Below are 22,797 nucleotides of genomic sequence, written 5' to 3'. Positions count from 1 at the left end.
AATATTATCTTCTCTAACAGGTAATTTCTCCTGTTCATGGATCCTGAACTGTATGAACAGAATGATTGAAATATATTATGAAATATTGAATTTGCAGAATCCTGGTGACCTTTGACCCCATCCAGTCACTTAATAAAGGCTTAGAACAGATGAATGTGTGGATGAGACGAAACTTTCTCCAGCTGAACAGAAACAAAACTGAAGTTATTATTATTGGACCTAAAAGAAACAATGTAGAGTTGTAGATCTAGAGTTATGGATCTAGAGTTATAGATCTAGAGTCAATGCACAGCTTCAGATATTAGAACTAAAAACCAGTAAGTAAGACCTGTAAGTAGTGATGACCTCTGACCTGAACATTCAGAGCCACATAAAGACAGTTACAAAGTCGGCCTTCTATCACTTGAAGAACATCTAGAGGACTAATGTCTAGGTGAGATCTAAAGAAACTCATCCAGTCGATTTCTGCTTGACTGACCAGATTAAATACATGAACAATACGTGACCTCTAAAAACATTTCTTTATATCTTTAAAATGAAAGCAGCACAAACAAAACGTTTTGCAGCACAAACATTTGACACCCATTTTGTCTGATTTGAAGAACGAGGGGAAACTTCACTCAGGTGTTCCAGCAGTTTGAGTTATTTATGGTGAAAACACTGAAGTATCAACTCTGATAAAACGCCGAAATTTTAACTCTGCTGAATTTACTGAGCTGCACTAAACTAAATCAAGGCTGTGTGTGTTTAAACTTTTAGTCTGCACCATTTTTGGATTCTGTCTGTTGTAACATTTCTGGAGAAAAACAGATGCTAAAGGAAGGAAGAGGCGGACTCTAGTTGTTGCTCTAACTCTCCTCTAGGGAACCGGTCCAGTCAAAGTCAGCAGACATGAAGGAAGCAGCTGCTCAGCGTCTGATCTGTAAGTACAGAAATAATGTTTAATAACTGATATTAATATGATTGGAAATAAGCAGAAATGTTGCATACTGATGCAGGACTAGGGGCTTTTCTCTATCAACGCTGAAACAGCAAGTTAAGGATTATTGAACTTTAACCCACTTGAGAAAAACTATCATATGCAGGTAAACTTGAGTTCTTAGAGCTAAATGGTCTTTCTGCGACGCTTCAGGGATTATTGGTTTCATCTTTTGTGGTTCACACCGACAATAATCCACTCACTGATGTTCTGACAGCAGCTACATGAAATGCATCAGGTCAGCGTTGGGTTGCTGAGTTAGCAGATTTTAATTTGACCATAAAATACAGACCTGGAAAACAAATGCAGATGCAGATGGATTATCTGGAAGGCCCCTTGATTTTGAAGACTAGATGAGAAGCTGCACACAATTAGCCAGAACTCTGCAGGAGCCACACAGCAGGGCATCTTAGTGCAGCAAGCAGAACCAGAACCAACGTTGAATCCAGCAACAAACAGGAGCAGAGAGACTTTTACACAATTCAACCAATAACTGGACAGGAAATCTGTGCAGCCCAGCAGCAAGATCCTGTAATAGTTAAAATGTTTCTCCTCCATGGGCTGCCACCTTATCGTGGTGGAGGGGTTTGAGTGCCCCAATGATCCTAGGAGCTATGCTGTCTGGGGCTTCATGCCCCTGGTAGGGTCACCCAAGGCAGACAGGTCCTAGGTGAGGGACCAGACAAAGTGCAGCCTGAAGACCCCAATGATGAGTAAAAACATCATTGGGCCGCAGTTCGATGATCGACTTTGTCATCGTTTCATCGGATCTGCGGCCGTATGTCTTGGACACTCGGGTGAAGAGAGGTGCGGAGCTGTCCACTGACCACTACCTGGTGGTGAGTTGGCTCCGGTGGTGGGGGCGAAAGCCGGTCAGACCTGGCGGGCCCAAACGTGTTGTGAGGGTCTGCTGGGAACGTCTGGCGGAATCCCCTGTGAGACGGAGCTTTAACTCCCATCTCCGGCAAAACTTCGAACACGTCCCGGGGGAGGTGGGGGACATGGAGTCTGAGTGGACCGTGTTCCGTGCCTCCATTGTCGAGGCGGCCAATCGGAGCTGTGGCCGCAAGGTTGTCGGTGCCTGTCGCGGCGGCAACCCTCGAACCCGTTGGTGGACACCTTCGGTGAGGGATGCCGTCAGGCTGAAGAAGGAGTCCTATCGGGCCTTTTTGGCCTGTGGGACTCCGGAAGCAGCTGATGGGTACCGGCGGGCGAAGCGGCATGCGGCTCGGGCGGTTGCTGAGGCAAAAACTCGGGCGTGGGAGGAGTTTGGAGAGGCCATGGAGAAAGACTTCCGCACGGCTTCGAGGCGATTCTGGTCCGCCATCCGGCGTCTCAGGGGGGGGAAGCGGTGCAGCACAAACACTGTTTATAGTGGGGATGGTGTGCTGCTGACCTCTACTCGGGACGTTGTGGGTCGGTGGGCAGAGTACTTCGAAGACCTCCTCAATCCCACCAACATGCCTTCCATTGAGGAAGCGGAGCCTGGGGACTCTGGGTTGGGCTCTCCAATCTCTGGGGGCGAGGTTGCCGAGGTGGTTAAAAAGCTCCTCGGTGGCAAGGCCCCGGGGGTGGATGAGATCCGCCCGGAGTTCCTTAAGGCTCTGGATGTTGTAGGGTTGTGTTGGTTGACGCGACTCTGCAATATCGCATGGACATCGGGGGCAGTTCCCCTGGATTGGCAGACTGGGGTGGTGGTCCCCCTGTTCAAAAAGGGGGACCGGAGGGTGTGCTCCAATTATAGAGGGGTCACACTCTTAAGCCTCCCTGGCAAGGTCTATTCAGGGGTCCTGGAGAGGAGGGTCCGTCGGATAGTCGAACCTCGGATTCAGGAAGAGCAGTGTGGTTTTCGTCCTGGTCGTGGAACACTGGACCAGCTCTACACCCTCGGCAGGGTCCTGGAGGGTGCATGGGAGTTCGCCCAACCAGTCTACATGTGTTTTGTGGACTTGGAGAAGGCGTTCGACCGTGTCCCTTGGGGAGCCCTGTGGGGGGTTCTCCGGGAGTATGGGGTACCGGGCCCTTTGATACGGGCTGTCAGGCCCCTGTATGACCGGTGTCAGAGTCTGGTCCGCATTGCCGGCAGTAAGTCGGGCTCGTTTCCGGTGGGAGTTGGACTCCGCCAGGGCTGCCCTTTGTCACCGATTCTGTTCATCACTTTTATGGACAGAATTTCTAGGCGCAGCCAAGGTGTTGAGGGGATCCGATTTGGTGGCCTTAGGATCTCATCTCTGCTTTTCGCAGACGATGTGGTCCTTTTGGCTTCATCGGATCGTGATCTGCAGCTCTCGCTGGAGCGGTTCGCAGCCGAGTGTGAAGCGGCCGGGATGGGGATAAGTGCCTCCAAATCCGAGGCCATGGTCTTGAGCCAGAAAAGGGTAGAGTGCCTTCTCCGGGTCAGGGGGGGTGTCCTGCCCCAAGTGGAGGAGTTTAAGTATCTCGGGATCTTGTTCACGAATGGGGGAGGAAGGGAGCGGGAGATCGACAGGCGGATTGGCGCAGCGTCTGCTGTCAAGCGGGCGCTGTACCGGTCCGTCGTGGTGAAGAGAGAGCTGAGCCAAAAAACGAAGCTCTCGATTTACCGGTCGATCTACGTTCCCACCCTCATCTATGGTCATGAGCTTTGGGTCATGACCGAAAGAACGAGATCGCGGATACAAGCGGCCGAAATGGGTTTTCTCCGTAGGGTGGCTGGGCTCTCCCTTAGAGATAGGGTGAGAAGCTCAGTCATCCGGGAGGGACTCAGAGTAGAGCCGCTGCTCCTTCACATCGAGAGGAGCCAGTTGAGGTGGCTTGGGCATCTGGTCAGGATGCCTCCTGGACGCCTCCCTGGTGAGGTGTTCCGGGCACGTCCCACCGGGAGGAGGCCCCGGGGAAGACCCAGGACACGCTGGAGGGACTATGTCTCTCGGCTGGCCTGGGAACGCCTCGGGATTCCCCCGGAAGAGCTGGAAGAAGTGGCCGGGGAGAGGGAAGTCTGGGCCTCCCTTCTGAAGCTGCTACCCCCGCGACCCGACCTCGGATAAGCGGAAGAAGATGGATGGATGGATGGATGGATGGAAATCTGTGCAGCCCAGCAGCAAGACCCTGTAATAGTTAAAATGTTTGAGTTCAGGCTGCAGAACCAAAGACCTGCTGCACATGAACTCCAAACTGAGAGTCCTGAGTTTAAAGCTTTGGCAAGAGAGAGGAGCAAACTAAAAACCACCCAGGATGGAACAATGTTTAGAACGACCAAACACAAAAAGCTCTGAGTCCTTCCTTCAGTGTACCGTCCTCTGGTACCAGATGAATTACATAAACAAATGGGTCAGTTGGGCTCAGGTACCAGGTATGGCTGCCTTGGTGAAGAAAATAAACATCTCCATTTTGTGTTTTGTAGAGGAATATAATTATATTAATAGTTAAAAATGATGTTGTTTGGTTGGTTCGCACTAAGATATGTTTTAACCTAAAAGAAATGTATTGTGTCAAATGGATTGGGTCAATCTGACCTAGAAGTCAGGAAGGAATTCAGATTTGGAGATTGTTGTTAGTTTAAGTTGTTGTGCAGGAAAGTTTTGGCAACCGTTCCTTCCCCTGCTCACCAGCAAAGGAACTGGGCCGGAGCTCGAGACGTGGGAAGGAACCTCTGTTTGGACAGATGAGGAACAAACAATTTGACTAATAGTCATCTGGGTCAGCTGAATAAAGTAATTCTCTTCTATCTGAAAATGGAGCAGATGTTGAGGTCATGACCTCTCTAACTATTCCAGGAAGTCAACTCCTAATTCTCAGATCTTCCAACACACATCCAGTGTAAAACGGAGCCAGAAGTGCTACGCAAATGGAGGAGAGCAACGCCATTGGTCGAGGCTTCCCAATACACACCAGTAGAGCTGGGACTCTGTAAAAAATTGATATCACAAGTAGAAATCAAGAGATTTTGGATTTCTGTGATGATGTGTATGTGATGTTTGGGATCAGCAGATGTGCATTAAAATCTCTTCCCTTTTGACTAATTGTCTTGTGTAATTAATTATTTATATATCCTATGAGTTTAGGCACCTTTACATTTCTCCATAGTTTCAGACAGTAACAAAGGTTCCTGTTACAAAGTGATGAGATACATATGAACTACAGGACAGATGTAGAGATTGGAAATGAAATGTAGAATTAAACACATTCCCAAATAGGAGGATAATTAGTTTGGATATTATTAACTAAATATGGGACTAAAATAAAAGCTAAACTGATGACATCAGGAATGTGAGGCTGCAGTGGACAGTAGTCTGTGTAGCTCAAGAGAAGGTTGTAATGTAACCTGTATAATAATCCATTCCTTTCTTCTGTCTCCACACATTAATGAGCAGGTAGACCTGAATGTCCAGATGATGATTTATTACAATCAGATCACATATCAATATGTTGTTACTGTTTATGGATTATTGTTCACAGGTTTGTTTTGCTTATTATAAGAAATTCATTTTTCATTGTAGTTTGTTAGTTTGTCCAAACCTGGTTTTTATGTCTGTCTCCTGGCTTTAATCAGCAGTACTGATATTTCCTAGATGTCCCTGAATGTTACTGTTTGTTCCTTGAACTGCCTTGTTGCCAGGCGGTGCTCTGCTACGTTCTGCTGAGCAGCTTTAGGCACCGAGTGAAACAACCTGAGTTATTTATGTGACGGTAAATAAAAGACAAAGAAACTCCAGACGCCATCTGAGCCTGATCCCAGCAACATTTACACTTTCTGTAGATTAAGAGTCAGAAGCTTAAAATCTGTTCCTTTGTATGTCAAATAAACATGATTCAATAAAAGTGTGATGATGTCATCACAAACTCAGACTGACTGCAGAAAAAAATGTAAACAATTAGTTTATGAAGCAAAAACAGAAAATTATGAGCAAATATACTGCTCGAAAAAATAAAGGAAACACTTTAAGTGTTAAACACCTGTTTAAGTGTTCCCTTTATTTTTTTGAGCAGTGTATATTGATCGATAACAAGAGGAAACCAATAAAACCACAAAATATTTGATTCAGTTAATTTTAATATTTCCAAATGAAGGACATAAAAATCATGAAAAACATTCAAATGAAATATTAGCACAAGGAGTTTATTAAATACTTTAAATGTCAACTTTATCAATGAATCACATTTATGATGTTGGTTAATATTTTCTAAAAACCTTTTAGAAAGTTTTATTCTAAAATAACAAAAACTTTTATTTCATTTCAGTTCTGATCTCACTGCTGTTCTGGACATCAGGTCAAGGTTGGTCATATTTCATTTTAAATATTTAAAATATTTTTAGATCAATTTTCTCAAAGGAAAAGAACTGCTAGAATAACAGATGTGTTCTTTATCTCTTCCATGCCAGTCCTCCCAGTTAGTCTGACTGTGATTCCCAGCAGATCTCAGTTCTTTGAACATGAATCAGTGATTCTGATCTGTGAGGATGAAAACGGATCTGATGGATGGACTGTGAGGAGAAACGCAACCAGACACACCAGAGCTGAGTGTAAAGGATGGGGAACACCAGCTGGTTCTACCTGTAACATGGACTACCTCCTCCCAGGTGATACTGGTCTGTACTGGTGTGAGTCCATCAATGGATCCTCCAGCAGCAGCAGCAGCATCCAGCTCTCTGTCTCTGGTAAGATCAGACTGTGGAGTTAGTGTTGCTGAAGCTGTGTGGAAATGGATGAAATGCTGTAGTTTGTCTCTGTGTTGAGGTGGATCAGTGATCCTGCAGAGTCCTGTCCTCCCTGTGATGGAGGGAGATGATGTCACTCTGAGCTGCAGAGCAAAGAATCCAACCCACAACCTCCCAGCTGCTTTCTATAAAGATGGCTCCTTCATTGGTGATGAAACTACTGGCAACAAGATTCTCAACTCAGTGAAGAAATCTGATGAAGGCCTCTATAAATGTAATGTCAAAGGTCATGGAGAGTCTCCGTCCAGCAGGATCTTTGTCAAAGGTCAGAGGTCATCCTCTAACAGTGAATCTCATTGATAATGTCTGAGAATCCATAACCTGGTGATATATTTAATCCAACCTCTTTATTCTAGAGAAACCTCCAACCACCTCTCCACCCTCCACTATCTCTCCACCTTCCTCCTCCTCCTCTTCCTCAGGTGAGCAGCTTCTCCTTCAGCTCTGAGTCTTGATGTTTACAGCAGACGGTTATTTAGCAGCTTCTTCTTTCTAGAGAAACTCACCAACATCTCTGACTCTACAGTCACACCTGGTCCAGGTTCTACCTCCATCCTTCCCATAGTGTTGCTCCTTGTTAAACTTGGTTGTGTTTTGGTTATCCTGGTGTTGCTGGTTGTTCTGGTTTCACTGGTGAAACGACTTCATAACAAACCTGAAGGTGAGACAAACCTCTTGGTTAAATCTCTTGATTTCATTCAGTGAAACTTTTCAGATTTTCCTGAAAAACTTTCTGGTAACTTTGGATTTATTTCAGGTGATGAAGGAGGAAGAGGAGAGGATGACATCACTTCCAGAAACATCAGGATGTTCCACAGGAAACAGAAGAAAACCAAACCAGGAATAGGAAATGGTGATTATGTTCATGTGCTTTTATTTCTGTTAGATTTTCAGATTGATCAGAAAATGTTTCCTAATCAGAATCTGGTTTACATTTAAAGTCTCTATTAATGTCATGTTGAGAATAAAGTTTAAGGAAATAGTTAATTAAATTAAAGCTTTAATGTTGATCACTGGACATTTATTACTGTATATAAATATATCTTTGTTAATTGGTTACAGTAGAACAATGTTTTTCCTCTCCTCCATCTTGTGAAGTCCAGTTGGTCAGCCATGTTTGGTTCTGATCCAGCTGGGTTGGTCAGCCATGTTTGGTTCTGATCCCAGATCTGGGAATGTCGTCTCCGTCCAGCAGTGAACAATCATCCTCACTGATTCAGTCTGGATCTGATCAGACGCACAGTTCAGTTTGTTCTCTATATGCTGAGGCAGGGCGGCCATATTGGATCTGAACCCAGCGCTGGCAGAGAAACTTCAACAGTAGAAACTCTTAATTTGATTCTTTTACAACTTGGAACAAAGATTTCTTCCTTCTAAGAACAAAATAATAAAAACTGATGAGAGACAGAAAAACATCAGTCACATGATAACATCTTCATCTCAGGTCTGGTAGGTTGACCTGAGTCCGGTCCCAAAGCTCTGCTGTAGCCTGCGCCTCTCTATGAAGTGAATTCAGCCAAAGTCTCTGACGTGAAGTGAGAAGTGAAACTTTATCTTGTTTCTTCCAGCAGCTCAGACTGGTTGGGCCTCTCTGTGGTCTGGTCTTAGTGGTTTCTTGTTATTTTCCACTTTGTGGTGAAAAGTTTCATCTCTAAAGATGGTCAAGAATCTTGTGATCTTAGTTTCAGATCAGTTTCCATCACATCTTTAGTGACTCACTGTTTAAAGGTGTTACAGTTGTTTAAACTTTTTCTTCTCTTGCAGGTTTTTAAAATCTGTCAGGATCAAATGTTCAGTTTTAAAAACTTGCTGCTGTTTATCAGGTTTTCTTCATAATGTCAGATAAAATGTTTAAATGAATGTAGAGTCTTAACAATAGTTGTTCTGTATAGTAATGAGTGTTTCTGTCATTTTGCAGTGACTGATCTAAACCCCATGAACTCCATTGTTACTTATGGACTAAAAATCAGAACCAGATTTAAACCATGTAAATTTATGACAGTAAATATTGTTTCCTGGTTTTAAATGTATTAATAAAATGGCCAGTTCTGTTCTTTAGGGCAAACAGTCAAGCTGGGAAACTCCTACTGGAGTACAAAGATCACCAGTAACTCAGACTGGTGCCGATGGTTTTGGCTTCCTAAAGACACTTTTCCACTAGAACGTCTCTAACCGGTTCTGTCCCGATTCGGTCCCGGTTCACCCCGAACAGATTCATTCTCCATTAGGAGATCCGTTGTAAATTATTACAAAAAGAAAAAAAAATCAGCTCCACTGATGGGCCCCTTAGTGGCCCTGGGGCCCTAACCAGCTGCTTAATTTGCTTCTGTCTTGGGCCGGCCCTGGGTGTGACGAAGTCTGAGGCATCATGTTGCAGCTAGAAAACATTCTGCAGCTGAGTGACTATAAAAAGCTGAACCATCGACCACAGAGGAACTTTATCAGCACACAGAGCAGCGGACCGGGCCAGTGTGTGTGTGAGGTGTTAACACACACACACACACACCACATACTTAGATCTTTGTTCACAGAGATATATCTATCATTCATATATCTATCATTCTCTCTACACGCTCAACACATCTTTCAAACTGTGACTAAAGGTTATATTTGAAGTTGGCATTGAGTTTTTGACTTTTAATATTTTTTATGAAAAATTATAGTTTTATTCAAAGTCAAGAAGTAGCAAGGCTTGAAAAAGATGAAAATGGTCAAACTGATTGTCACTAAAATGATTTAAGGATCAGAAACAGCCAATGAGAAAGACGTGTTGCAAGCTTAAGTGGCACCCTGTCGTGTTCCGGGGTTCTTGGTTTCCCTTGTGGAGGTCGGCTTGCTGCTATTCACCATCTAGCCACCAGATGGCGCCAGCTTCACCTCTCTCTCTGGAGTGGGGTGTTGTCATCCGGCGCACCTGTGATCTATCTGCTCGTCAGGCAAGGTGTACAAGAGGAGCTGACTGCCAGCACTTCGACGCCTGAGTGTTAGCCAGTAACGGTACCTCTGAGCCCCCTTGAGCTAGTCTCTGTTTTTCTCCTCGGTGTCTGATCTCTTAGTGAATCTCCTTGTTGTCTCCTGTCTTCAGGTGTCTTTCCTGAGAAGTCCTGGGTTCCCCCCTCGTGACGCTGTGGAACCTACCCACTGGTTGCCCGAGTTTCCAGACTCACCTCCTCCGGCTATCGCAGTTCCCTCCTGGATGTTCCGACTGGCAGTCGTGTGGCTCCTCTGTCTCTGTCCTGCCAAAACCTACCTGTCCGTCCCCACCCCGACAACATTCCCTCGCCGCCTTCCGGATCTCAGTGGCCCAGCGCTGTTCCACCTGGATCATACGGAATCAAGAACCCCGAGTACGGCAGTTATCCCTCCAAACCTGCAAACTCCCACTCAACAAGTAAGATTGCTCCAATTCTCTGTCATCACTCCCGTCTCCTACACCCTGTGAACGCACCATCTCCTCGCTGTGTTCTTTATAGTGAGCCGACCACTCCGTGAGCCTTTTCCTTCCCCCTGGAAAGGACCCGCAATCTTCAGTACATTCTATTATTGCTGTTGTAATAAATTCACTTATTATATATATCGCTCTCCTGTGTCGTGTTCTGCATTTGGGCTGGAATTATATACTCATCATGACACACCCGAGTATTGGACCAAATAAATAACCGCAGGATTGTGAACAGTTTCAAAACAGACCCATAAAATTTACAATAATTTATTTCAAAGACAAATAATAAAAGAGAAGGAGGTGCGGCAGTCCTTGACGATAAGTCAATAAACAAGTCTGTAATGTGGACTCTTAGCTGGTCAAAGGGAAAAGGGCGCGACCCTCCACTGCTCCCAACCCTTTCTTGGCTCGATCCGACCAATCCTCCGGTTCCTGTCGAACCTCGACAACGATCCAGCCTCCCGCTTCTCAACAGCGACCAGTCTTCCCGTCTCTAGTCCTCTGGTCCACCTGCATCATCCCCCAACTCCAACAACATGGCCACCCCGGGTTCATCTGCTCCTTATCTAGCCGTGTATTGTCTTCTTCTGTCCTTCCCAGTCTGCATGCTAGATAAATAGATGCAGAACACCTGCGTCGCTACAGTGGGGCATCTCCAGGTATCCAGGGCACGTGACCTCAAAAACAACCAATCAGAAAACATGCAGAACAGTAACTCAAGAGTTTAACTCAACTAAATCTAAGACAGTAAATAACTTCAAAATATAACAAGCAATCCAAATCAGAAATAAAAGAAACATAAATTTAACTCAAAAAGGAAAACTGAGGCCACATTACCACACTTACAGGAAGTGACGTCACAAAAGGGAAAACAGATTATACACCTTAAACATAATGTGTTTTACATGTCGTTTGTTCTCAGAGTTTATCTTTTAATAATATGTAAAAACTTTCAACATAAAAACATGTAAACAACATCCAGACAACATGTTTATGTGTTAGAAGATGGATGTCGTTCCATCTGCTGCTACTAGTCTGAAGGAGCCGTGTGGTTTATCTGCTAACAACGCTAACAGCTTCCTGTTCCTGTTCTTCAGGCAAATGTGAAGCTGAACATGTTGGGACAAAAATAAAATACCTGAACGCTGTTAAACAGCAGCTGCTGCTGCTCTGTTCAGGATTATCATTGTCTTATGACAGAAGAAACTTTGACTTATTTACTGGGAAGATGAACTGATAACGAAGGTTTCAGTGAAAATGTTTTTCTTCTCTTTATCAAAACTGAAACTCCTTTGAACCGGGTTTGATTTAGGGACAGAGGTAACAATTAACCAGAGACGGTCAGTCAGTAAAGTTTATTTATGAAGCTCTTTTCACAGACATGAAATCACAAAACGCTGTACAAAAAAATCAACCTTAAAACCGAACAAAACATAAAACCAACATAAGAAACAATAAAATCAAGAGATAAAAGCCTGGGAAAATCAAAATGTTTTAGTTGCTTTTTAAAAACCTCCAGAGTCAGAAAACGATCTGGAAGGAAAAACTGGTCCACTTTAGTGTTTAACAGAGAGAAACTCCCTACTGGAAGAACTGGGAGGACGGCGCCCAGTTAGGATTAACCCTAACCCAGTATGAGACTGATGGGATAGAAAAGAAAATTATACGTGTTCAAGTTTCACTTCTTCTTCTTCTTTTTCTCTGGCTCTGTAGGTTCATCTCAGATTTTTCAAAATAAAATATCTAAAGGACAAATTTCTCTGAATGACTCAGTGTTTCACTAATTATTGAAATAATATTTTATTACAGTCTTTAATGAGAAATGCCAAACATTTAAAATGTAAATTACGCTTTAACAATTTATTTACAGACAAACTGGATCTAATAAACAATCAGCCAATAGTTCAAAGTGTCTCATTTCTGCTTCCTATTTTACATTTGATGTTGTAATATTGATTATAATTAAACTTCTACAGGTTTTTATTTTTGATCAAACTGTGATGTTTACATGCAGGCAGCAGATGGACAGAAATAAATGTGAAGTTTTTATCTTTTCTCAGGCAGTGAAGCAGCTGCAGTTTATTCAGCAGTAAAAACAGGAGTGACTTATGGAGAGATAATCATCAATGAGAAGAAGAAACCGAAGGCCAGAGGTAAAACCTTATTAAACCTTTATTAAATGTTTATTAAAACTTTATCAGACCTTTATTACAACTTTTTTAAACCTTTATTAAATGTTTATAAAAACTTTATTAAAACTTTATCAGACCTTTATTACAACTTTTTTAAACATTTATTAAAACTTTATTAGACCTTTATTACAACTTTTTTAAACCTTTATTAAATGTTTATAAAAACTTTATTAAAACTTTATTAGACCTTTATTAAAACTTTATTAAACCTTTATTAAAACTTTATTAAAACTTTTTTAAACCTTTATTAAAACTTTATTAAACATTTATTAAAATTTATTACAACTTTATTAAACCTTTATTAGACCTTTATTACAACATTTTTAAGCCTTTATTAAACCTTTATTAAAACTTTATACAACCTTTATTAAAACTTTATTAAACCTGGATTAAAACTTTATTAAACATTTATTAAAATTTATTAAAACTATTAAACCTTTATTAGACCTTTATTACAACATTTTTAAGCCTTTATTAAACCTTTATTAAAACTTTATACAACCTTTATTAAAACTTTATTAAACCTGGATTAAAACTTTATTAAACATTTATTAAAATTTATTAAAACTATTAAACCTTTATTAGACCTTTATTACAACATTTTTAAGCCTTTATTAAACTTTTATTAAAACTTTATTAAACCTTGATTAAAACTTTATTAAAACTTTATTAAAAGTTTATTAAAACTTTATTAAAACTTTATTAAACCTTTTTTAAAACTTTATTAAAACTTTATTAAAAGTTTATTAAACCTTTATTAAAAGTTTATTAAACTTTTTTAAAAACTTTATTAAAACTTTATTAAACCTTTATTAAAACTTTATTAAACCTTTATTAAAAACTTATTAAACCTTTATTAAACCACTCAGTTTAGAAAAACATTAAATATGTTTAGAAGTCAGCATTCTGTTTCTCATTTATCTTCATCAGTTTCTCAGTTTGCGGTGAAAATAACTTTTATTGATGTTTAACTTCATGTTTCCTGAGTAAATTTTTGAGTCAACATGAGTTCAAGCATCAAATTATCTTTAATAAAACACAATAATATACTGTAGATCTGCAGTTATCTGAAGCCTTTTGGCTACATAATATTTCCTTTCTAAATAATTTATTTAAAATGTTGTCTAGTAACAAACCTGGAAATTGATTTGGAGTTTTATGGTGACGTTACCTGGAAGATTTTGAAAAGCAAAAACCATCAAATTAAAATTCCATCAAAATACAAATAAAAATATCAGATTGTGATTGGCTGAAGCAAAACCAGGAACAATCTGTTGAGTTATTTACAGATTCAGAAACTTTGACAAACACAAAGAAATAAATTAAATATGGTCATTTGAATGTTTGAAGTTAAATTTGAACATTTATATTTCTAAGAACAAATCATTTTATCCCCAATACAATGTTTATGAATGAAATTCATAAAAAGTAGAATCACCTGTTTTAATCAATGTTTGTTCAAATACAACCACAGGAAATCTTGCAGAAAAAGATGGTTATGTATTTTCATAAAACTTTAAAGCCTTTAAAATATAAATATATATGTAATATAGATCTTTACTACTGGTGTTGTTTATCTTAAAAACATTAAGAGTTATTTATAGTTTAGAATCATAATAAAAGAAAAATGGACTTGAGTTGTTTTGGCTGAAAAAAAAATCCTCTTCACCAAAATGAAATATAATAATTATCCACCCATTTCATATTTTGCATTTATTCAAAATTAAATATTTTTATTTCTATTTAAATAATTTTTAATAAAAATAAAAATAGCTGTTGATGTGTGTAGAGCTTTATAAGAAAATTAACTCCTAAAAACCAAGAACATTTCTCACTGAGACTCAAGTCCAAACAAGAATAAAATTTATTTAAGCAAAACTTTATAAGTAGAAAATGTTCCTGATTTATCTGGTTATTTAATTTAGAAAGATAAAACATTTTCTTTATAGTTCATACTTTCAACATTAGATGGAAAACATGGATTATTTTTGGTTTGATGTTTTATTTATGATTAAATCAGGTCAAACTTCAGTCTCTGCTTGTTTCTAGCAGATCAGTGAATATTTGACTCTCCTTGCTGCACTTTGTGCTGCAGTTTGTGGTTTTTCTGCTAACTGACTCTAACAGCTCTGCAGTCGTCCAGCTTCCTGTTTCTGTTCTTCAGCTGAATGTGAAGCTGAACATGTTAGAAAACAAATAAAATACCTGAACAGTTAGATACCAGCTGCTGCTCTGTTCAGGATTATTATATTTAATCTGAAAAAACAACAACAGATATTTAAAATCCAGACAAACTGAATCTAAAAACAATGAACTAACCCAAAGCTTCTCATTTCCTCTGTAATCTGACATTTGTTGCTCTGATATTGATTATAACTCAACTTTAGCAGGTTGGTTTTTATTCAGCTTTGACTGATCTTTGATCTTTACATGCAGGCAGCAGATTGGACAGAAATAAATCACTTTTTATCTTTTATCAGGCAGTGAAGCAGCTGAAGTTTATTCAGCAGTAAAGGCAGGAGATGGGACTCATGGAGAGAGAGTCATCAACCAGAAGAAGAAGAAGAAGCAGAGGTCAAAGGCCAAAGGTAAAACTTCTCCTGATGAGTTTTCTGGGTTTTTCTTTCTTCTGATTGTTGCGTTTGTTTTCCATGATCTCTCCTCCCAAACTTCTGTTCTTACAAAAGGATTCTCTTTTGCTGAGATCAAGTTAAGATGTAAAGACTCAACAGCGCCTCCTACAGTAAAATATGGTGGCTACAGGATATGATGTAACACCTTAATCAGCAGCTGGTTTCAGACTTGATATCCTCATGATGTGAATGAAGTTGGACCAAAATACAAGCAGAGTCCAAGAGTTCATTGATAAAGTAAAGTTTAGGTGGAGGTTCATCTCCACAGAACCAGAGGACCGACTGGACCAACCTCCGGTCCATCAGAGGAGAAACAGAACCAGAACCAAACAGGAACAAACTGATAGTTTCTGTGTTTTTGTGTCTAAAATAGTTTTTTACGGTGAAGAGATAATATTATCTTTACATGAATAGAGGACAGAAATTATATTTTTATTCTTCTTTCTGCTCCTTTTCACTCATGATTTCTATTATTTACATGAATTATTCATATTTATTATTGAATGAAATGAAAATCTAATGGAAATCAACAAATTAAGATCCAAACTATTTAGTTTTTCTCTTTAAATCAACGTCAGGAATCTGAAATGAAGGCAGGAGGATTGATCCTCTTTTATCAATGAAATAGACAAAAACAGAAACATGGAAATAATAAAACATGAAAAATGAAACGTTTGTTTAAACTCATTAATTCTCGTCTCATATTTATAAAAAAGTTTTTCTGATTTTTATCTTGTTTCTTTGCTGCAGTTTAAAATCTTTATCAAACTTTTTGTTGTTTTTGTTTCCAGAGAATCAACCAGACCCAAATCTTCTCTACTCCTCAGTGAGGTCGCCCAGAGTTGACCTCTGACCTCCAGCAGCTGTTAGCTTCTCATCACTGAGTCAGATCTACTGGGATTTAGCTGGACTGGTTTCCAGTAGCAGCTCAGGAAACCAGTAGCATGAGCTAAGTGTTGCAGTCAGAGACTGGGCTAACGGCTAACAGCAGCCCTAGCTAACAACAAGCTAACAACAAGCTAATTCTTTGCTTTTTATGTATTTTAACTGAGCAGCAACATGTTGACCAGCAGAGGAAAGAAAACATTTCATCACAGCAGCTGTTACTGTGCGGCGGCCATGTTGGATTTTAAGCTCTGGGTTTAAATGTTTGAATGTTTTTAATCTGGAAATTTAAGTTTCAGATTAGCTTCATGCTAATTTAGCTTCTGAAGATGGAAAGGATTTTATTTTAAGCTTTACAATAAATAATTTTCAGGTGTCTCAGAATCTGCATCAAATAATAAATGAATGAATTTATTCCATTTTTTATGTAACTTTAATGTTAGTCTCAGGTTTAGAGGTGATTTTATAATAACTTAATTTCTATAAAACTCTTGTTTGTGTTTAGTTCAGAGACAACAGATGTCATTTTGTTACTGTTACCCTGAACAGATTGAATTACAATATAAATCTTAATTTACTGATAAAACAGCAGAAATGAGTTAATGGTGAAAACTGAAGATTCTGCTGTTATTTGATCAGCTTTAAATCCAGACATGGTGGCTGAAGCTGAACATCAGAGTCTGATTTATCCTGATGGATGAGAAGCTGGAGATCCTAAAATACTGATTTCACTCAGACATGAAGCTTCTTTAAAACTGTTTCATGAACTAAAAGAGGATTTTCAGTTTTTATCAGCTCTGAGTTCAGATGAAGGTTTTATTTACAGCTGAGAGCTTCAGTGATGAAGGAGTGATGAAGAGGAGGCTGATCTCACTCAGCTTCATCACTCAGGTTGAGATCAGCCTGACTGATAATATGACCTGAACTTTAAGTCTTTTATTTCATCATCTAACTTCTGGTTTCAGTAACTTAATGCAGCCTGTAGATAAACCAACATCAGCAGCAGAAACTCGGCTTCTTGTTTCCTGTTTCTGTTTTTCTCCTCATTGTGGAAAAAGTTTGACCTTTGACCTTCTTCTTCCCATCGTTGCTTCAGGCTCTGATGTTTCCAGACTTTTCTTCATCTGTTGGCTCTTTTAATCAGCCATCAGGTTAAATCAGCTCCTTTTAGCCTCTCAGTTTTCACCATAACTCCACATTTATGGTTATTTTTAACATCTAAAATCAGAAAATCACATGTTGCAGCTGCTAGCTGAACATTTCTGCTCATTTTTTCTGATCATAATTTTAGCAGCGAACCGTTTTTCTCCTCTGTGGTGAAATGTGTTTATTGTTGCTGATAGAGACGAGAAGCCGATCAGTTCCTCTTCTCTACATGATTTATATTTAGTGATTAAAAAACTGTGAAAACTTGATGCTGTTGATGGTGAGAAATGTTTGAGTTTAAAAACAGAGACAGGAAAAGTTTCAGCTTCCTGGTCATGTGGTTCTAAATATCTGATTTCTCTGAAATGTTTAACTCAGTTTCCAGAGAAATGAGGCAAAGTGTCGACCTTTAACCTCAGAGTTTATCTCACATTAATTCATCTGATTAAAACTGTTGGTTCACATGGATAAAACTGTTGGTTCACATGGATAAAACTGTTGGTTCTCATGGATAAAACTGTTGGTTCACATGGATAAAACTGTTGGTTCACATGGATAAAACTGTTGGTTCACATGGATAAAACTGTTGGTTCACATGGATAAAACTGTTGGTTCACATGGATAAAACTGTTGGTTCACATGGATAAAACTGTTGGTTCACATGGATAAAACTGTTGGTTCACATGGATAAAACTGTTGGTTCACATGGATAAAACTGTTGGTTCACATGGATAAAACTGTTGGTTCACATGGATAAAACTGTTGGTTCACATGGATAAAACTGTTGGTTCACATGGATAAAACTGTTGGTTCACATGGATAAAACTGTTGGTTCACATGGATAAAACTGTTGGTTCACATGGATAAAACTGTTGGTTCACATGGATAAAACTGTTGGTTCACATGGATAAAACTGTTGGTTTTCAGTTAGTGAAGGAAAAACCCACAATGGTCACAGAAAATCACTGGAATCTGACAAAGATAATAATGAATAAAGATTCTATGAAAATGAACAAATGAAAGTCAGACATTGATTTTTAAACATCTTCAACAGAATTATTTAAAATTAAACTCATGAATCAGGCCTGGATTAAATGATATTTATATATATTGATATTTTGTTGCTCAACCTTTTGACTCGATCAACCAAACGATTCCTGAAACTATCAGTGAGATTCTGGGATTTTATCTCTTTGCTCATCAGCAAACATGTTTCAGCTCCTTCAGTAGGATTCAGGTCAGGGGTCAGAGGTCACTGCAGAATGGTTGAATGTTTTCAACCAGTCTGCAGTGTTGAAACATTGAATGTTTGGATCATCATCCTGGTGACCTGGAGAATAAGACCAAACACTGAGCAGCACATTTCTCTCTAGAATCCACTGATAGTCTGGAGGTTCATTCTAACAGATTTATTCTAGATGCAGCAACGCAGCCCAGAGCATAACAGAGCCTCCTCCATGTTTCACAGGAGAGACAGTGATCTTTTCTTGATCTGCTTTGTTTTTCCATCCTTCATAGAGCTGATGTGTCAAAAGGTTCAGTTTCTGTCTCATCTGTCCAGAGGAAAACCTCCCAGAATTTTTGTGTCAACATGTAGTTTTTTAAATTCCAGTCTGGATATTTTATGATTTGTTTTCAACCATGTTGTTCTCTGTGATCATCTCTCTTTAAGTTACTTTGGCTCAAACGTCAGCTGGTCCGATCTGATGCTGATGTTCCTTCAAGTTCACCTTTAACCTCTTTAGAAGTTTTTCTGGACTCTTTAGTTACCGTTCATATTCTCCGTCTCGTTGTTTTCTCACCAGTTTTCCTCCTGCGGTCGTCACGTCCAGTCAGGTTGGCTTCAGTCCCACGGATCTTAAATATCTGAACAATGTTTGCAGCTGTAATTACAGGAACATGGAGCTGCTTGGAGACGGTCTGATAATCTTTAATATGATTGTCTATAAAGTTAACTCAACTTAGTTAACTTATTTTTACATTTCTTATATTTGTTTTCTGATTCAGAAGTTCTACGTTTTATAAATTCCCGAAAAAGTTTGTTTTTCTTTTTACATGCATTTTGTTTCCTTCTGTAATCCACTGCTCATTTTTATGCTTTTCATCTTATTTTCCTTAACTGGACAGTTTTTATCATATAGTCATTTAAATATACTTACAAATTCTTCATATGTTTAATTCACATCATTTATTCTATAAATTAATCTCCAATCATTTGTCATTAAATCAGTTTTTAGTGCCTTCAGTGAATCTCCTGACCGAACCGTCTGTACAGTATTGATCGTCTGTATTGATCGTCTGTATTGATCTGATGTTTTGATCAGTTTTTTGCAGTCAGACTGTGAACTCTGGTAAATGATCAGTTATGTCATTTATTAATATTCCACTAGTTAAACTATTTTCAAGATCATTTGTAAAAATATCATCAGTTAATGTTCACAGTGCGAGGCAATGTGACTGGTGATCTTAGACTGTAATGGTGTTAATAAATTATTCTGTTTATTTGGGTTTAGAAGATCAATGTTGAAAATCCCACAGATAAAAATAACTTATTGATTAACTTTAATAATTTTTTCTTCCATCCAGTTATTGAATATTTCCATATTTGATCCAGGTTCAGCTCATAAAGACATTCTTCTTTTTTTCCAGGAGTTTTTCTATAATCACACATTCAACAAGGTTTTCTATGACAGCTGACTTTGTTTCTGTCATCTTATAATTAATGTTCTTGTTCACTAAAAGAGCAAAACCACCTCCATTTTTGTTTTCTCTGTTTTTACAAACCATTTCATAACCATCCATTTCAAAACCCTTTTCAATATTGAGCCTCGTTTCTGATAATGCGATGATATTAAAGGTCTGAGTTGTTGGAGGGACAGTTTGATGTAGAAATTTACATACAAGTTTCTGCTGTTTAAGTTAATTATTGAAAGCTTATGTTCAGTTTTAATGCTGAACTGGTCATCAGTGTAATAGTGACAATTGTCATTGATACCAGTAAAAAATATGATCAGGATCAATGTCATTTTCTATGTCTTGCTGATGATGGTACTGAAATGTAGTCAGTTCCACATCCTCATAATCACCGATCCGTAGCAAGTTTTTCCATCGGGGCGCATCAGCTGTGCCAGTTGCCATGGTAGCGTTTGTATATCTGGCTACTGATTGGCATGCTGGGTGCAGACCGCCTGGTTGTCCTCTAAACGTCGCTGAGTAATTTTGGGGAACTCGAGAGGCGATGGGTGATCAGCTTATCATAACGGAGATAAGCGACGTCTCCTCTTTGACTTGCTGCTCTTAAGTCCTGCATCATCTCCGCCCTCTTCTTCCTTACAGCATCTGTGAAGTCCTTGCTAATGTAGTTTTTGGATCCCTTAAGTGGCTTGGTCCACTACAGAACAGTCAATCTGTCCATGTACCTCAGGAATTTGCCGACAATTGGCCTGGGTCTGTCTCACCTGGGTTTCCCAGTGCGGTGAGCTCTCTCCATCTCGATCTCATGTCGAGATGGAGACATGAGATCTGGTTTAACTTATCAGAGAGAACTGTCTACACTTTCTCCTCCGCCTCAGCCCAAGTTTTGTTTGGCAGCTCAGTTGATAACCAGATTGTTTCTCCTCATTTGGTCTCATCTCGGTCTTGGATCCTTTTGGAGGCATTATTCCACTCGTTTTTTTTACCAAACGTTTTCCTCGGAGGATAATAAAAGTAGAATACTTTTCTCAGCTGAAACGTGATGGCAGGGTTCTTGCCGAGTTGACTTCACTCCATGAAACACCAAAAAAATATGTAGTTTAACTGAAAACACAAATAAAGGTGTGAGTCCATGTCTGGATCCTCCAGCAGCAGCAGCAGCATCCAGCTCTCTGTCTCTGGTAAGATCAGACTGTGGAGTTAGTGTTGCTGAAGCTGTGTGGAAATGGATGAAATGCTGTAGTTTGTCTCTGTGTTGAGGTGGATCAGTGATCCTGCAGAGTCCTGTCCTCCCTGTGATGGAGGGAGATGACGTCACTCTGAGCTGCAGAGCAAAGAATCCAACCCACAACCTCCCAGCTGCTTTCTATAAAGATGGCTCCTTCATTGGTGATGGACCATCAGGTCACATGACCCTCCTCCATGTTTCCAGCTCTGATGAAGGCCTCTATAAATGTGACATCAGCCGTCATGGAGAGTCTCCATCCAGCAGGATCTCTGTCAAAGGTCAGAGGTCAGCAGCTTCTCTTTAGTTTTGCAACATGTAAATCACTACAACTCTGTGTTTTAATATTTAGTTTTTTTCCAATAATCTGTGTAAGCTAGAAATCAAATAGGAAAAAGTAATTTCAAAAATAGAAATGTGAAATGTGCTTAATTCAAGATGATCCTTTTATTGACAGATAGAAAATTCATCATGACTGAATCCATCATTCTGTGTTTAAACAGATTATAGAATAAATGGTTTCTTAATTCTCTGCAAATAAAAAGAAAAACACAAATTTGTTGTTTTTATTCTAATAATCAGTGTGAATTACAAGTAATGAACTCATCAAATAATCTGTCAGTTTCATGTGTAAATGTTGAATTGATGAGGTTTGATTCTCTCTGCAGAAAAACCAACATCCACAGCCCCGCCCACTACAGAAGCCCCGCCCACTACCGAAGCCACTCCCACTACAGACGCCCCGCCTACTTGCTCACTTTCCCCTCTCCTCATCATCACTCTGCTCTGCCACCTGGTGGTGATGTTCCTGTTCTTCATCTGCTCTTTCCTCTTGGGGTTTTCATTTGGACTCAGAACCAAAGGTAAAACCCTGAATCATTTACTGACCTGATGATCCAACCAATCACTGACTGACAGATGTTCTTCACTGATTCTGGTTTTGTTGTTATATTTTATTTAATTTGCTTTATAAATGTCTCTAATTATCCAGTTTCCTGAATTAGTTGTATTAGTGGTAATAAATTGTTTCCTCTTTAACTTCCTCTAAATACAGGAAGTGACCCGTTACCATGTGTGAAGATGACTCTGCCCCCCCAGGCTGAGCTGGTACCAGAAGATGATGATTGATGATGATGATGATGATGATGATGATGATGATGATGATGATGACGTCACCACAGAGCATCACTTCTGATCCAAACAGTCTCATCCTGATCTGCTCCTGCTGTCTTCTTATATATATATATATATACATATATATATACATATATATATATATATATATATATATATATATATACAGTACAGACCAAAAGTTTGTACACACCTTTTAATTCAGTGAGTTTCCTTTATTTTCATGACTATTGACATTGTAGATTCACACTGAAGGCATCAAAACTATGAATAAAACATGTGGAAATATGCACTAAACAAAAAAGTGTAAAACAACTGAAAATAGCCCTTATATTCTAGTTTCTTCAAAGTAGCAACCTTTTGCTGTGATTACTGCTTTGCACACACTCTGCATTTTCTTGATGAGCTTCAAGAGGTCGTCACCTGAAATGGTTTTCACTTCATAGGTCAACCTGTCCTGTCAGGTTAATAAGTGGGATTTCTTGCCTTATAAATAGTCATGAAAATAAAGAAAACCCATTGAATTAGAAAGGTGTGTCCAAACTTTTGGTCTGTACTGTATATATATATAGTTTACATATATAACATAAAATAAATCTGACATCATAATTTAATGCCTTGAAATTGAGCCTCTGTCTCTTTAAGAAGCTCCTGCTATCACTGAAACTCTGCCTCCAGGAAGTCATCACAATGCTCCTCTGTTAACCCTTTAACAACATGTTTAGCAGAGTTTCACTGAGCAGTAGCTCCTGTAATGAGCTCAGCAGAT

At 39.3% G+C, this 22,797-nt stretch overlaps 1 protein-coding gene and 1 long non-coding RNA gene across 2 annotated transcripts; both read left to right on the top strand.

Annotated features, from left to right (window-relative positions):
• The first annotated feature begins 800 nt into the window (after positions 1 to 800).
• On the top strand, positions 801 to 22,122 carry LOC114157634 (high affinity immunoglobulin gamma Fc receptor I-like). Its single transcript, XM_028038763.1, has 6 exons — positions 801 to 922; positions 6,200 to 6,235; positions 6,342 to 6,617; positions 6,697 to 6,942; positions 21,563 to 21,757; positions 21,949 to 22,122. The coding sequence occupies exons 1-6, from the start codon at positions 892 to 894 to the stop codon at positions 22,020 to 22,022; spliced, it is 858 nt and encodes a 285-aa protein (XP_027894564.1). The 5' UTR covers positions 801 to 891; the 3' UTR covers positions 22,023 to 22,122.
• Positions 9,489 to 10,305, top strand: LOC114157676 (uncharacterized). The gene is made up of 3 exons (XR_003598213.1): positions 9,489 to 9,674; positions 9,763 to 10,068; positions 10,151 to 10,305. It is a non-coding gene; the product is annotated as an uncharacterized LOC114157676 (long non-coding RNA).
• Positions 22,123 to 22,797: the final 675 nt, after the last annotated feature.

This window comes from Xiphophorus couchianus, chromosome 14, assembly GCF_001444195.1.
Source record: "Xiphophorus couchianus chromosome 14, X_couchianus-1.0, whole genome shotgun sequence".
NCBI lineage: Eukaryota > Metazoa > Chordata > Actinopteri > Cyprinodontiformes > Poeciliidae > Xiphophorus > Xiphophorus couchianus.
Note: the sequence above shows the minus strand (reverse complement) of the source record. Positions and strands in the feature narration are given on the sequence as shown.